The sequence below is a fragment of the Mercenaria mercenaria genome, chromosome 5 (assembly GCF_021730395.1).
Source record: "Mercenaria mercenaria strain notata chromosome 5, MADL_Memer_1, whole genome shotgun sequence".
Taxonomy (NCBI): Eukaryota; Metazoa; Mollusca; class Bivalvia; order Venerida; family Veneridae; genus Mercenaria; species Mercenaria mercenaria.
The window spans coordinates 60705147-60721229 of NC_069365.1; the positions used below are offsets into that span (position 1 = coordinate 60705147).

At 32.7% G+C, this 16083-nt stretch overlaps 1 protein-coding gene across 1 annotated transcript in view; it reads left to right on the plus strand.

The window, feature by feature from the left end:
• The first annotated feature begins 1995 nt into the window (after window positions 1–1995).
• The window catches only part of LOC123558457 (protein inturned-like), a 280606-nt gene continuing 266518 nt past the window's right edge, over window positions 1996–16083 (plus strand). The window contains exon 1 of the mRNA XM_053544639.1: window positions 1996–2370. Within this exon, the coding sequence (XP_053400614.1) occupies window positions 2291–2370 (80 nt within the window). The 5' untranslated portion in view covers window positions 1996–2290. The remainder of the gene's footprint in view (window positions 2371–16083) is intronic.

The following is a 16083-nucleotide window of genomic DNA, read 5'->3' on the forward strand; positions in this document are numbered from 1 at the left end:
TAAAGTATAGACCGGATGTTCTATGTTTTCTATAGGAATCACTTTCTTTTGATAGGTCGTGCCTACTACATGAAAGCTACCGGCTTCCTTATAAATTTGAATTTTTGTGACATCATATTGTAACACAAAATAAATAAAACACTGAATAAGTGTTTTACAGAATGTAAATAAAACACTAAACAAATATTTATAAACATTGCCAGTGGTTTTAGAGTCCTAGCTCCTTGAATCAAAGCATTAAAAGGCGGAAACCAAGTGCTTAGGACTTCTCATGCAACAACACATTTAAATAGCTGCCGCATTGTAACTTTCAAAGCAAAGGTGGCGGTATAAATTGATTTTCCATTGTATGATCATTATCAATACATTTGTAATCATTTCAAATATTTAATTAAGTCTGAGTTTATTAAATAATTCAAGCAGATTACTTAAATCCCTCAACAATCGAGAGGGGGTCCGGTTTAATCAGGCGGAGTGGTAAAGCTATAATCTAGCAGATTTATTTTCAATACTTCAAAAGATTTTTCGATTATATTTTGTTTACATGTTTTGGTATTGTAGTTTTAACATTTTGGATGTTTGGTGCCGTGTTTTCTCTAAGCAGTGCAATGTCGATTAATCGGATTTCTTTTTCTCGCTCATAGAATAAATATTTCAACAAAATGTTAAACTTACGCCTTAAATGGGAACGGACGTTGTTAAAAGTAGCTCCAGTATAAATCTATACCCGTATCGGTTTCACATGAGGATATTTTAATCAAATAAACAGTGTGACTTACAACTACACGCGAAAGCAAGAGGTTAATTGATTAACCGTACGTTTTGGTCGGTCCTTTATATTTATATCACTTCATGAGACGGTTATAAGTGCACTGTGTTAATTAGATTATTGAACTCTTTATTTGCTAGTTCGGATTCAAATAGATCAAACGGTGTTAACATAAAAACGATAGCTATCATTTTCTAAAAAGGTGTGTATCTGACAATTACTATTGGCAGGAATTTGTAAGCATCAAAGGCGGAATAAATGACTCGTCAAATATTCACATAGTCTTAAATCATACATTTTTAAAGGATATCTTCAAACGAAACAACAACTTGGACACACTGGAATAAAAGGTTCTATTTTCGCTTAATAAAAAATAGATATACCTACACGAACGTAGACCTGTCAGTATAACTTCGTTAACGGCGCTAGCGATGGTGAAAGAAGTGCCTCGTTTTCTTGTTATTGTGAAAGTGAATTTGCTTAAAATATTTTGTACAAGCAGAAACTATAATTCGAATGGAAAGAAGCATCTCAGACGCTTTTGCAATGATCAATAAAGTGCAGGGATTTTTTTTTCAAATATCTGATACAGAGTTTCTTTCTTTATTATTCTTTAACGTGAGGTATACATTTGGAAAAACTCTGTCTTTAATACTCTATAATAAGACATTCAAAGATTTCATCGAAATTGTGAACGAATAAATTCAGCCTTGTAATTCATGAAGCGAGCAGAACGAGTCGATGTTTTTTTTGTTTTTTTTTTGTTGTTGTTGTTTTTCTACTAAACAACTCGTGCTTTCTTCGACCACTTACTAAACACCGACATCGTACATGTCAGCCAGAAAACTGTGTTAATGTTTATACATTTGTCATTTATTGATTTGTTATCATGAAATCAATAATATTGACACCCAAGTGAAATAAACACATCAATGAATCATTGTTTTATTGTAATAATGTCACAGCCAATCAATGACTTCTGATCTTAATACAAACGGACACTTTAACATTCACCTTAACATGTTTATAGTACGGTAGTGCACGTGCTCTTGCTTTCTAGTGGTTTTATAGGGGATTGACTATTGAATATATACGAGTTTTTAATTATCCTATAACCAATGATAGTTTTAATTATTTAAACTATTTGATAAGCGGTGTAAGATTTGAATGTAATATACAGTTTCTGGAAAGCTTTATTTATTTATTTATTTATTTATTTCAGATATTCATTGATCTGCCAAAAAAGATCCGACAGACTGTACGTTTTGAAGTAACACATTTTCATTGTGCAGTGGTTTTCGCCCGCTGATAGAGAGTGAATATGTGATAAATAACATTGTTAAGTACGATATATTAAAGGAATTCGAATTTTCTTTGGATCAAATAAATTGGATTAACGATTTTAGAGGATTTGACAAACTCGCGTTATCGGAATGATCAAGTGTAGGATAAAGGGAGGATTTGAAAACTAAAGCATTTAAGTGACATGAATATCATCGGTTTTTATGAAAGTTTACAGAAATGTTCGGATTACGGGTACCTCTATCGAAATCATTGACATCAGCAGATTTTGATGGAGTTCAGGCGATTCTTTATAACAGGTAGTGTATATTTCATTTATTTCTTTGTGTGTTTTTATTTTTCCCGTGGAAATCTGTACAGCATACATTAATTACAGCCATAAAACCTGTTGCAATGTGTGAAAAAAAAACAAGGCCGAATGGATTATTCTGCTGCTGTATACAAGTACCGTAGGATTATTTAAGATCTTCTGCTGCTGTATACTTGAACCGTAGAATTATCTCAGTTCTTCTGTTGCTGTATATTTGAACCGTAGATTTATCTCAGTTCTTCTGCTGCTGTATACTTGAACCGTAGAACTATCTCAGTTCTTCTGCACCTGTATACTTGAACCGTAGATTTATCTCATGTCTTCTGTTGCTGTAAACTTGAACCGTAGATTTATCTCATGTCGTCTGCTGCTGTATACTTGAACCGTAGATTTATCTCATGTCATCTGCTGCTGTATACTTGAACCGTAGATTTATCTAATGTCTTCTGCTGCTGTATACTTGAACCGTAGATTTATCTCATGTCTTCTGCTGCTGTATACTTGAACCGTAGATTTATCTCAGTTCTTCTGCTGCTGTATACCGCTAGTGTAGAATTTTATCAGTTCTTCTGCTGCTGTATACATGTATCGTAGCCTGAATTATCTCAATTCTTCTGCTGCTGTATATTTGAACCGTAGAATTATCTCAGTTCTTCTGCAGCTGTATATTTGAACCGTAGAATTATCTCAGTTCTTTTGCTGCTGTATACTTGAACCGTAGAATTATCTCATGTCTTCTGCTGCTGTATACTTGAACCGTAGAATTATCTCAGTTCTTCTGCTGCTGTATACTTGAACCGTAGAATTATCTCAGTTCTTCTGCTGCTGTATATTTGAACTGTAGAATTATCTCAGATCTTCTGCTGCTGTATATTTGAACCGTAGAATTATCTCAGTTCTTCTGCAGCTGTATACTTGAACTGTAGAATTATCTCAGTTCTTCTGCTGCTGTATATTTGAACCGTAGATTTGTTTCAGTTCTTCTGCAGCTGTATATTTGAACCGTAGATTTATCTCAGTTCTTCTGCAGCTGTATATTTGAACCGTAGATTTATCTCAGTTCTTCTGCTACTGTATATTTGAACCGTAGATTTACCTCAGTTCTTCTGCAGCTGTATATTTGAACCGTAGAATTATCTCGGTTCTTCTGCAGCTGTATATCTGAACCATAGATTTATCTCAGTTCTTCTGCTACTGTATATTTGAACCGTAGATTTATCTCAGTTCTTCTGCAGCTGTATATTTGAACCGTAGAATTATCTCAGTTCAATAGATTATTCAGCTGTATATTTAAACCGTAGAATTATCTCAGTTCTTTTGCTGCTGTATAAATGTATCACAGAATTATGTCAGTTATTTTACTGCAGTATACATGTATCATAGAATTATCGCAAATGTTCTGCTGCTGTATACATATGTTTCGTAGAATTATCTCAATTATCCTGTCGCTTTATACATAAAATGATCAATATATAATGAGAATTAAAATGTCCTATATGAAACTTTCGATTGTTCTTTATTACACTTGCTGCTGATGTCACGAGCAGACACATAATCCGAACATAGTACATTAACTCAAAGGGGTTGTTCTCGAGGAATTGCTCACTACAATAGTGTAGCTATAGCTACTGTTGTTTGTATGCTGGACTATTTTACATCTTGTATTCAGTTATAATCGAGGATTCGGACACCATGGTCGGAAAATTTGGATGCAATCCAGTAATACTTGGTCTAAAAGTACAAACTGAGTTCATACCTAAGTTTAGCGAATTAAATATTATTGTTGATGTGAAGTTGATGTGTGTAGAGAACCAACTGAAAACCGTTTGCATCTTAAACAATTCCGTATAAGGACGCTTAGATTTATTTTGAACAGTTTGATCCTGTACTATCGTAAAAAGGGCTTAGGTCAGGGCAATCCATTCTGAAGTGGTCTCTGTACCTTGTATCCCTGGTTCATCAAGGAACGGTGTCGGGTCTGTTATACCAGGTGTTGTTGAAAGTTTGGATTAGCACTCTTCTGGCTTCTTATTTCACCTGCTGTAGGCCTATAAATATTGTACTAACTAATCATCTACTCGGTTTTGAATATCGAAATTTACCAACTGAGTACCACTTTAAATTATAGATTTATTACAAATGAGGTTAATTCAGCAGTGTAATGTAGTTTAAGCTGTTTCTATCAAAATGCAAAAGCCGTTGTATTTTGTGCAAATTCATGTTGCAAATTAAACCACGCAAAGTTACAACTAAATCCGTGAACAAACAAATCAACTATTGAAATCTAAGCAAAAATGAAAAATGCATTTTCTGTCGTAACAATGCATTGAAACATAATGTATGTGGTTTTTGAAACTTTATATTGCAATTTAAATATTGACACATATTAGTGTCAGATTTATAAAGTGTTTTCACAGTTCTGTTATGAAGTGATCATTAAGTTCAACACATGTCATGCGTATAATAGGACTAGGCTACAACTTATTTGAAGTGTGAAAGACCGACATTTGGCATCTGTTTCATTACCTGACACGCTGAAAGGTTCAAAGTGTCGTTTTGTATGCGCTTCACAAATTAATATGCAGTTATTACAAACTTTTAACATACAAGGGTTTGTTGCAGGTTTTACTTTTTGAAACCGGTTCCTGATTACCTTATCTTATCATGTAGGGGTTTTCGACATCCTAAATATTTTTATTTAAATGGCTTGAAAAGTTCATGTAAATTTTGATGGAACCACAAGTTGTATACATTAAAGTTTATGATGAGTCACATTCATTGCTAGATTCGCTACATGTTTGTCAGTGAAAAATTGAAACACGATCGTTTAAAGCCATTGACCTCCAGATTTGGTTAAAAATAGTCTTTCTTTAAAGGACTTTCTTTAAAATAGAAGTCTGGTCAGCTTATGAACTTTAGAATATGAGTTTTTGTTTCTAAACTATCTTAGAGTTGCCAAATCAAACAAACAAAAATGTAAGTAACTCCAAAAGAGAGATAATATTTGGTTAAAAGTATTAAAAAAAAAAACACCAAATCAAAAAGAAAACTTGTTTGTGCTACATTACGTGAACACCAGATATTTCACTTTTACCTGTGGCAAGGAAAGAATCGAATGCGTCTTGCAGGTATATTGGAATACAACAAGTAGTGTAGCACATGGGGACTGGGTGATTTCACGTGACTTTTTATCGCTATGCGATCGACTTATCGCATTAATGGAACGCCGTTTTTGCAAATAGCTGGCACTCTATATGATATATAGAGAAATGTTTGTGACCTGAATTCCTCATTCATTATTTCATATATTTTATTCAAACATTCAACAATGATCAATATTGATACCTTGTTGTGCATAAGGGTTTTTGTATGAATTGCTCTTCAATTTCCGGGATTATATGGTCCTGTGTTGTCAAATAAGTCCAGGTGAATGAATTACACTTGTGAAAGCTCCAGTAAGTATTTCAATAGCCAAGGAATGTGACCAGTTAAGCTAAAAGTTATGTTATACATGAAAGGGAAATATAGTTATTTTAGCTCAAAACAATAACTTTCAGTTTAAGAAATACATAGTTCATAGATCTACTTGTAAATCATGTTGAATGGAGTAATATTTCATACATTAAAGTGTAATGGTATAATAAAAAAATCGAGTACGTTATTCACCCATAGGTTACTGTTAACAATATCTGGTCTGTATAACTTCTGGCCGCAGGAAATCTTTCGACTTGTTTCATTTTGACCGTAAATTATATGAATCTTGCCACGTTAAACATGTATGCGGTGCTTGTGCGTAGCATATTCGCCACTTGCTGCAGTAGGCTATAGCTGCAGGAGCTGCAATTTCCTTTACTTGGGTGTGTGTGTCTGGCCTTGAAACTCATTATACGGCTTTTTCGTGCATAGACGATGAATGAAAATGTGAAACCGTACAAACAAACTTCTACAGCGTCGTACCAATATTCCAACATCAGCAGTATATATTGCACAATCACAATATACATGTCATTCATGTGTTGTCACATGCGTATAAATTTTAAGAAAATCGTGGTTTTATTCAATTATTTGAATTAGCTTAAAACTTATCATTTCGCGACCAGTAAAATTATCGACGCAGACGTAATTGATGTATGTATTCGATCGATGTTTATTGTTTATATATGTCCCCGATATATGTCCCCGTATCTTCTCTAAAACAATGCCGTAAACGCGGTTGGGGTTGTGTTTTTCTGTCGGGTAGTTACGCAATTCTCATACCCCACCCCTCCCTTCGTGATAACCATCACATTATTTCCTAACGTCACATACGGTTCCGCAAGTGTTTACTCAAAGCACCTGTTGGTGTATGACACCATTCAGAATAATCGAAAATCATTTACTTTGATTTATAGTATCGATAAGGTTACGGGACATTTATTTGATTGAAAACTGATGTTCAAACTCACTTCATCAAACACAAGGATTGCCCTCGCTTAATGAGGCGTAAAATTAGATAAATGCCAGAAAAGGATGATTTTTTTTTGGATAATAAGCATTTTTTATTATATATCGGTCAAATGCTTCATTATCAGGGGTTACGTGGGTATAACATACTTATAATACAGTTGCCGGTTTATATCACCTTTACTGTATATTATAATGCTAATTTTTCATTCACACGGGTGCTATGTTTACGTAGTTTGCGAAGATGTATGTGTTCTGGAATGACATTCCTAATTTCATACCGCTTCATATTGAAAAGTTGTATTAAAGATTTAACTAAAAATGCTATAGGGTCCATACCAAGCATACTTAATTGCTACTCTAGATCCATTAAACACATTTTACGTTTTCATAAAACGTTTTTGTGATTATTTATCATTTACAAGTATCTCTTAATCATAGATAATGTGTGCTTCAGCTATCTCCATTCATCTCTACATCCAGGCTAAATACAAATATCCTAGATAAACTGTTTTTATTTTCATATTTACTTAGGCTGATAAATTAAATGTCATCCGGCTGTTTAAAAGACTAGCAATATTTTCTACATAATCATTTCTGAAACTTGTTTAACAGTATACTTAAAACAAACACTTCAACTGTTGAGAACTTAAAGGGGATACATGCAGCATTTTGAAATATTTTCATTCAAATAAAGTTTGGTGAAACAACTTAAGGCTATTGATAAATTCATAACTTTATCATGACATCAGGAGTTCTAACTGACCAGTCAGAGAACTGCATTTTCAAGTACCCACCAGTTTCCACTTGGGTAAAACTAAGTATTTTTACAAATATAGTGACTTTAGAAATAAATACCACATTATTTCAGAAATCAAACTATATTTTTGACTGCACATGCCACAGATGATGTTAGAAACTACAAAACTTTGAAGTTTCATTGAAATATTATATCGACGGTGTCGATCGAAATTCCCGAAAAATAAAAAGGTGGTTTTCAGGAGAGGCAAAAAACTAATTTTTAGTGTTTCCCGCCTTTTCCAAATCAAACATAAAATACCGAATAATGATTTTTTCAGATCAATTTCTGAAAAAAGTAAACAACATACGCTAATTGGTATTTGGATGTGCTACATGCTTGGCTATTGAAAAAGACCCTTGTAACTTAAGAAAGTGTTGAAATTCACTATTCCGCTTTTTTCCAATTAGCGAATTCATTCGGCATTTTCTATCTATCTCATTAATCGGTATTTTATTTCTTCATGTTTCACCCCTTTCCCATTGGCTAATTGACCCCAGATTTGGAGAGAATGTGCGCGGGAAAATGCTGAACATTATTCGGCAAAGAAAAAAATAGGCATTTTCGTTATTCGGGATTTTCGATCGACACCGTCGATATGGATTTAATACTTTGATTTTACACAGGGAGTCTATGATAAAGTCTGAGTAAAATAAGTACCATTCCGCAATGTTTTGGACATGTTAAACATGAATTACTAAAATCTTACAAGAAACGAAACCGTTTATCAGTTTTATGAATAGTTCCCAAATAGTGATACTGTAGTCAATTGTGCCATCACCGTACCGTTCTTGTATGGTAATATTTATGGAAAAGATATTTTGTAGGACTATATCATCACACATTAATTCAAAAGATGAAAATGTATACAATTTAATACATTTTACCTTTGAATTAATGTGTGATGACAAATGGGCCTACTAAACATAACCCGAAATGTTATTCAGTACCTTACCAATGCATGGTAATGCCTAAGACAACATTGTTTCTAAAAGGATCACTACACTTTCAAAAGTAGGACTTTAAAAAAATGTATCTTCAACATTTGTTGTCCAATTTTCATATTTTTCACATCTTAACTTATGTTTCGGAAAGTTCTGTCTGATTACTATTTTAGTAATGTTTAGTATGTTTTGAAATATTTAGTAATCGCCTTTTAAAATGCCATTCAGAAAAAGAGAATGTCATAATAGACTTGTTTCTAGATTAGGCCTATCAGGTAAATTACCTTTTTCACGTGAAAATCAAGTTATAACGCGTGCAAATAAAACCATTACACTTTATTTATCGCATAGTGCGGCAATTTTCCTTTGATCTTTGCAGCATGTTATACATAGTAACACACATTATTACTACAAAACTGTGCTGATATCTTACAAAACTGTTGCGATATATATCAACACGGAAATCTCTATGGAGTTTCATAAGAAAAAAAGTGTTCCGATATATATCAGCACAGTAAAACTGTTCCGATATATATCGGAACACTTTTTCTCTATTGAGGTCCTATCAAGGGAGTATAATTTTTTCCTTTCAAAGAAAAGATGATTTTAGCTCCAATTTACAGTTCACAGAGAAAGAATTGTCACAAACACAGTCTACATTTATAAAGTAAAAGAATAAATAAACTAGATTATTTCAAAAACTTGATAGTTATTGCCAAATTCAGAAATACATGAAATATATGAAATTCTGAGATTTCTCAAATGTTTCTTTTTCTTTGATTTTTTTTACAAACAAAACAACAAGTTTTACAATATGTCTGGCCAATGAAATGCAAAGATTTAAAACCAATGCAGAAATTTGTTGGGTACTTTTATCTGGGGAACACATTTTCTAAAACAGAAGTTTTAGTGTTTCAGTCAGCGAGGCGCAGAAAGGGAATCAAAATAGTAAAAATAATAATAAACAAATTTAAATGAAAATAATATATAAATTTTAATGATAAACTATGCGATAAAACAGTTATAATATGTAGTGCTCGTGTGTTACCAGGATATATCAGAGCTAGGGGTACATCTCGGTATTTTTCTCTGCACATATCTGTCTCGGCCTACAGGCCTCGACGATATGTGCAGAGAAAAATACCCTCGATGTACCCCTAGCTCTGATATATCCTGGTAACACACTCTCACACATACTATAACTATTACTTAAAGACTATCTTTAAATAAAGACGACAACTTTAACAATAAAACAGTGCATCGCTACCTGCTTGGGAGGACACTTTTGTCATTACCTTTACGTCTTAAGACAGGTTTTGCTATGATTAACCTAGATTACTTTGAAGTTTTTGAAGTGTTCAGCAAGTCTCTTAATCCGTACATGTAGGCCTACGTTGGCCAAAATAACCTGCAATGTGTCACATAAAATTTAATCATTATATTCAATAGAATCAGCAAGAGTTGGGGATTAGATCATGCATAAATCGAATTCAGTCACTTTTCTGTAGAAATTATGTCAATGCGCTTAATGTAAATGTGATTTATGGTTATAATTCGCGTATAAAATCATAAATGGCTGAATAGTGGATCAAACTGCGATACACTCGGGCGTGACCATGCGTGCACGCACCGAATGTTAGACGGTTTGACCCCTTGACATCTTGACCCCTTAAAATTTTTCACCAAAGATGACACCTTGACCCCTTAGTGACACTTTGACCCCTATTTTGAGTGACACCTTGACCCCTATGTTTTTTTATTTGACACTTTGACCCCTTAGATTTATTTGTTGCTAGGGGTATATTTTTCTGGTGTTTAATTTCTTAATGTGCATGTAAGTCATTGATAAAAGCAAAGAAGTATAAAATACTTAGTTTTATAACTCTTTGATAAAAGCTGTATTGATGGACTTCTACATGTTCTAGACTATGAGTAAGTGACAAAGTATATGGTCTATGGGTGTTGGTTTATTCACGTTGGTATTATTAACAGTGATGTTTCACACACATTTGCAATTATCTAAGAAATTATTTAGATGAAATTACTAATCATGTTAGTAATTAGATATAAATAACTTCATTTACTAATTGAAATAATGAAATAACTCTCTGTTTGAAACTTCACATTTATTAGTATACTACTTTATTCATAAATGTACATTTTTTATAAATAGATACAAGAAACGCTAAAACTAAATGTTTTTCTTTTCATTCATTTTTTCTTTCACTCATTCTTTCTCTCTTTTCATTCTCACATTTCTTTCATACAGTTGTCATGAATAGTTCAATAAGAAAAATACATTACATAAAACATAATATACATTTAATAAGTACACTTTGTATACTATTTACATGAAACACTGAGACAACATAAATATAAGACATTATACAAAAGACAGAATACTGTAAAACAGAAAAGTCAAACAAAAGACAACAAAGACAGTGAACATAAAAATGCATTTAAAGTGTTTAAAACAGCCTAATAAGTTTGTGATTTTTTTTTTTACTTTTTTGAAATATTGACAATGTTATTCAAATCATTACTTAGAGAGTGATTCACTCTCTAAATTTTACTCTATATTCAACTAATCTAAAATGTGAAATATTTTTGTTTGAAAAAATTTCCATCAAATATTAATATAATTTCCTTTTATTTCAGATCGAATTGAATCTTTTTAAGCATAGCTGAATTTCTGTCCGAAGGCATCGGGCTGTTTTAAAATTAAAGGGATTATCTCAGCAAATACGAAATTGACAAAATAAAAATAGATTGTTTAAAAACTGAATTATTTTGTTAGCAACATGCTTGTAAACTACATCATATAGAATGTAATTTAAGATTTTGCCAAGATTTGGTGACATAATACCTTTAAATCATAAAACATCATTGCTAAGGTATCAGCATGACTGTACTTGGAACTTTATAAACTTTCAGGAAAATCTCTATCTTAATTAAGACATGCTAAATGTCATATTTATAAATTAAGCCATTTATTCATTTCATCATCATGTTTTAAACTAAAATGTTTTGATTAAGGTACCACTTTTTCGAATGGAAATAGGGTGCACTCGTGCTGCATCAAAGAAGTTGCATCAGTATATAAATGTGTGAAAGATTATTGAATTATTATGATTAATTAAATCACTTTGATTTTTTTTTGCTCACATTTTCTGTAAAATTAATTCACTATCTAACTTTTAACTAATATTCAACTAAGATAAAAATTAAATATTTTGATTTTAAATATTTTTCATAAAATATTAGCCGGATTTCCTTTAACACCATACATTTCAATTAATATACCTACTAATTATATGTTGTGAAGGTAAGACCCCATTAGGTAACACTTAAAGGACACATGTTTATTGTATTGTACCTAGATTAGAGTAATTAGGGGCACACTTCAGTTTATAGATTTTAGATTTTAGATTTTATTTTTATAAACACCAGTAGGTCATCGACCCATGTGGCAAACACATACATATACATATATGGCGACAGTAATGGGTAGTTGATATTATATATATATATATTTATATATTGATACATAATGATTTTTTAACAATGAAAACAGACAGAGACTAGCATCATTATGTAACACCTTTTAATCACATGTTTGACGTCGCGGAAGTGTAATAGAGCCATTATTTAAAAATGATAAAACAAAGTCAAATTAACTTGATTATATAGTAAAAGAAAGTAGAATTTTTGATGTTTCAATAGCAAAAGCTAACATGTGATTAAAAGAATATTACATCCGTGACCTTCCACATTGACTCCATCAAACTTCCTGAATAAAATGAAACATAACACCATCTTGCTTTTTGCAAGATTTATTGCCCCTTTTGGACTTAGAAAATCAGTTTTCTTGGTTAAGTTTTATGTTTAGGTCAGCTTTTATCCTAAACTATCAAAGCAATTGCTTTAAAACTTGCAACACTTGTTCACCATCATAAGTTGACCCTGTATAGCAAGAAACATAACTCCGTCCTGCTTTTTGCAAGATTTATGGCCCCTTTTGGACTTAGAAAATATCAGATTTCTTGGTTAAGTTTTATGTTTAGGTCAACTTTTTCTCTTAAACTATCAAAGCTATTGCTTTGAAACTTGCAACACTTGTTCACCATCATAAGCTGACCCTGTACAGCAAGCAACATAACTCCATCCTGCTTTTTGCAATAATTATTGCCCCTTTTGGACTTAGAAAATCATATTCTTGGTTGAGTATTATGTTTAAGTCAACTTTTCTCATAAACTATCAAAGCTATTGCTTTAAAACTTGCAACAGTTTTTCACCATCATAAGTGGACACTGTACATCAAGAAACATAACTCTTTCCTGCTTTTTGCAAGAATGATGGCCCTTTTTAGACTTAGAAAATCATGGGTAGGACAATATTTCTATTACACAAAAAAAATCAGATGAGCGTCAGCACCCGCAAGGCGGTGCTCTTGTTTTTAATGCAACAAAATACGTTATAATGTACAATTATATAAATACTGCTTTGTGTGATAAAATATATGTCCTTGAGTTTTCCTAAAAATCTTATAACATCTCAGTGGAAAATAAATACATTCATCACCTAAGTCATTAAGCTGGCAGTGCCGGCACTTCCGGTCTGCATATGGAACAAATGACTGCCTCTATTTTCCCGTTTCTATTGGCAGCCTGTTCTTATATGGAATAATTTTAAACGTAAATGTCTTGGCAACGAGGTCAAGTATTTCTCCATTTTTATATTGCACTTAAATAAACGATAGTTGATTCCCTTAGAAGAATTAGATAACTGACTGCTCCAATTTTGAAAGAATTGATCTAATAATTTCCGTCTGATTACTTTTCCAAAAGAAGTTACTCTGTTTAGTGGAGCCGAAAATAATAATTTTAGTTTTGTTCATATTTATTTTTAATGTCCACCTTATATACGCAGTAGTCTTTACCTTGGGAGAAAATAATGTTATCTGTCTGTCTGTCTAATTAAGAAAGAATTGATCAATGGGATTATCTTAATAATTACTTGCAAATTAGCCCACTTACATACAAATTGAAATCAATGATTTCTTTGATTCAAAGTCATTCTATATTTTAATACAGCATTTGTGACATCAAAATCTTAAAATGATGTGATTAAAATTGTATTATTTCCTGTAAAAACACTGTTTGAGCCAGAATCTCATGTAAATTTTTCACTAAAACCAAGCAAATACAAAAAATAAATTAGGGGTCAAAGTGTCACTATGAAAAAATTAAAAATAGGGGACAAAGTGTCAAGGGGTCAAGGTGTCATCTTATTTTGGTAGGGGTCAAGCTGTCAAGGGGTCAAAACGTCTTGCTTCCCACGCACCGGCCCATCCCATCCGCTGTAGAAAAAATAGATCTAGTTTCAAGATTTTGTTGTTGTTTTCTTGTTGTTTTTATTAACAGGGTATTGTTTAGATTAACAACGCTCTAGACTTTTCATAAAACTCACAGACAGTGCATTTGCGACGCGGTTGTAGTAACTTCAATAGATCTATAGATCTATAGGATATGAACTTCACAAAACACCGGTTGTTGGTTGCCCGGATATAAACAAACAGGAAGAAAGTTACAAATTTTTCTTCTCTCATTCGCATAGACTAAATAAGTAAGTTTCTACCATTAATGACATTTTAAAATATTTGTTTTGTAAGTAGAACAATTTTGATCGTTTCAAAACCGACTTAAAAGTTAAATTTGCTTTAGAGTATGATTCGTACTCAATTTCATTCGACTTCGTTCAGTCGAAGATTATTTACACTTACATTTGATATCTGAAGGCTTTAAACATGCTAGAGATACATTAAAAAATTGATTTCCTATCATGATTTCCAAGGCAAGACAGAGATTATTAGCATAAATTTGATAACTGACATGTATATCATGTGTGCGTCGTTTCAAGTCGGCAGTGTCTTTTTATTTGCATTGACCTCACATTCATATATCTGGCATTTCCATTAGGTCATTGCATTTGTATCTTTCAGTGTGTGATCAGCCAATTGTGCAAATGTAAAGCCTGATGGCCTTTGCAAGCTTAAAGTCCTTTTTTGAAGAAAAAAAAGGGGGTTATATAGAAATAGGCTGTGTCCATCCGTCACACTTCCTGTCTGGTCCATAACTCTGCCATCCATTAAGGGATTTTAAAATAAATTGGCATAAATGTTAACCATAATGAGACAATTTGTCATGCGCAAGACCCAGACCACTAGCTACATACAGGTCAAAGGTTAACGGGGTCTGTTTTGTATCAGGTCCTTAACTTTATGTACCAGACACTTTATGTACCAGCACTTTATGTACCACTTTGGACACATTATGTACCACATATATGATATATATTGGATGATCATTTTTATTTTTATTTGATGAAAATGTTATATTTTATGTTACTTGAAATGTTTTTTTTTTTACTAAATTTAAATGTAAATTGTCATAATAAATAAGGTAAAATTAAATGCACATGATGCACATAGAAATGTTAACAACATTCTATGATTAAATCAAAGTTGTTTTCACAGGTAATTATCACATATTGACAGTGCTACACAATGAGATACAATTACTATATAATATATAGGTGGTACACTAAGTGTCAAAGTGGTACATAAAGTGTCTGGAACATAAAGTGACTGGTACATAAGGTGTCGCACCCCCATCCATGAAGGGATTTTGAAATAACTTGACCATAATAAGGCAATGTGTCATGTGCAAGACTCAGACCTCTAGCTCCAAGGTCAAGGTCAAACTTAGAATTCAAAGGTTAACAGGATCTGTTTTTTGTCCGGTTCACAACTCTGCCATTCATCAAGGGATTTTGAAATTGCTTGGCATAAATGTTCCCCATAATGAGACGACATGTCATGCACAAGATCCAGACCCCTAACTCCAAGGTCAAGGTCACACTTAGAGGTCAGGTGTTAACAGGGTCTGTTTCGTGTCTGATCAGTAACTCTTAATATGTAGTGCAGCTCAGCATTGACCAACAGTAGAATTTAACAAGTTTTTTAGTACTACATAAGTGTTATGCATTTCATTTGTTTATTAATTACCTCCCTTTCATATGATAATATGTTGATTGTATTGAAATTAAACTTGGCCTAAGTATATACAGGGGGTTTTTTTACGACTGGGGGAAGAGGCCCCAGCCTGTCATTGGGGGAAGAAAATAGCGCGCGACGAGCAGTTTTGGGGGATTTTTTCACTCAGGGGGGAATTTACAATTATGCATAATAAACACTTTAAACTATGTTTTTATTACATATTTTGCAACCTTTAGCAACTACTAGCAACACACTGTCACTTAGCAATAGATGGACTTGCACTAATGTTCACTTATCATTGTAACAAGGTGGGTGGGGAGAGTTGAAATGCTCAAATCATTGAATATTTAAAGGTCACATGCTTTTATTCACAAAAAATGCTTTAAAAAAGAGTTGCTTTTGCAAGAGTCATCATATTATTATTAAATGCATACTTTTGTTGGCTTTTTATTTCAATT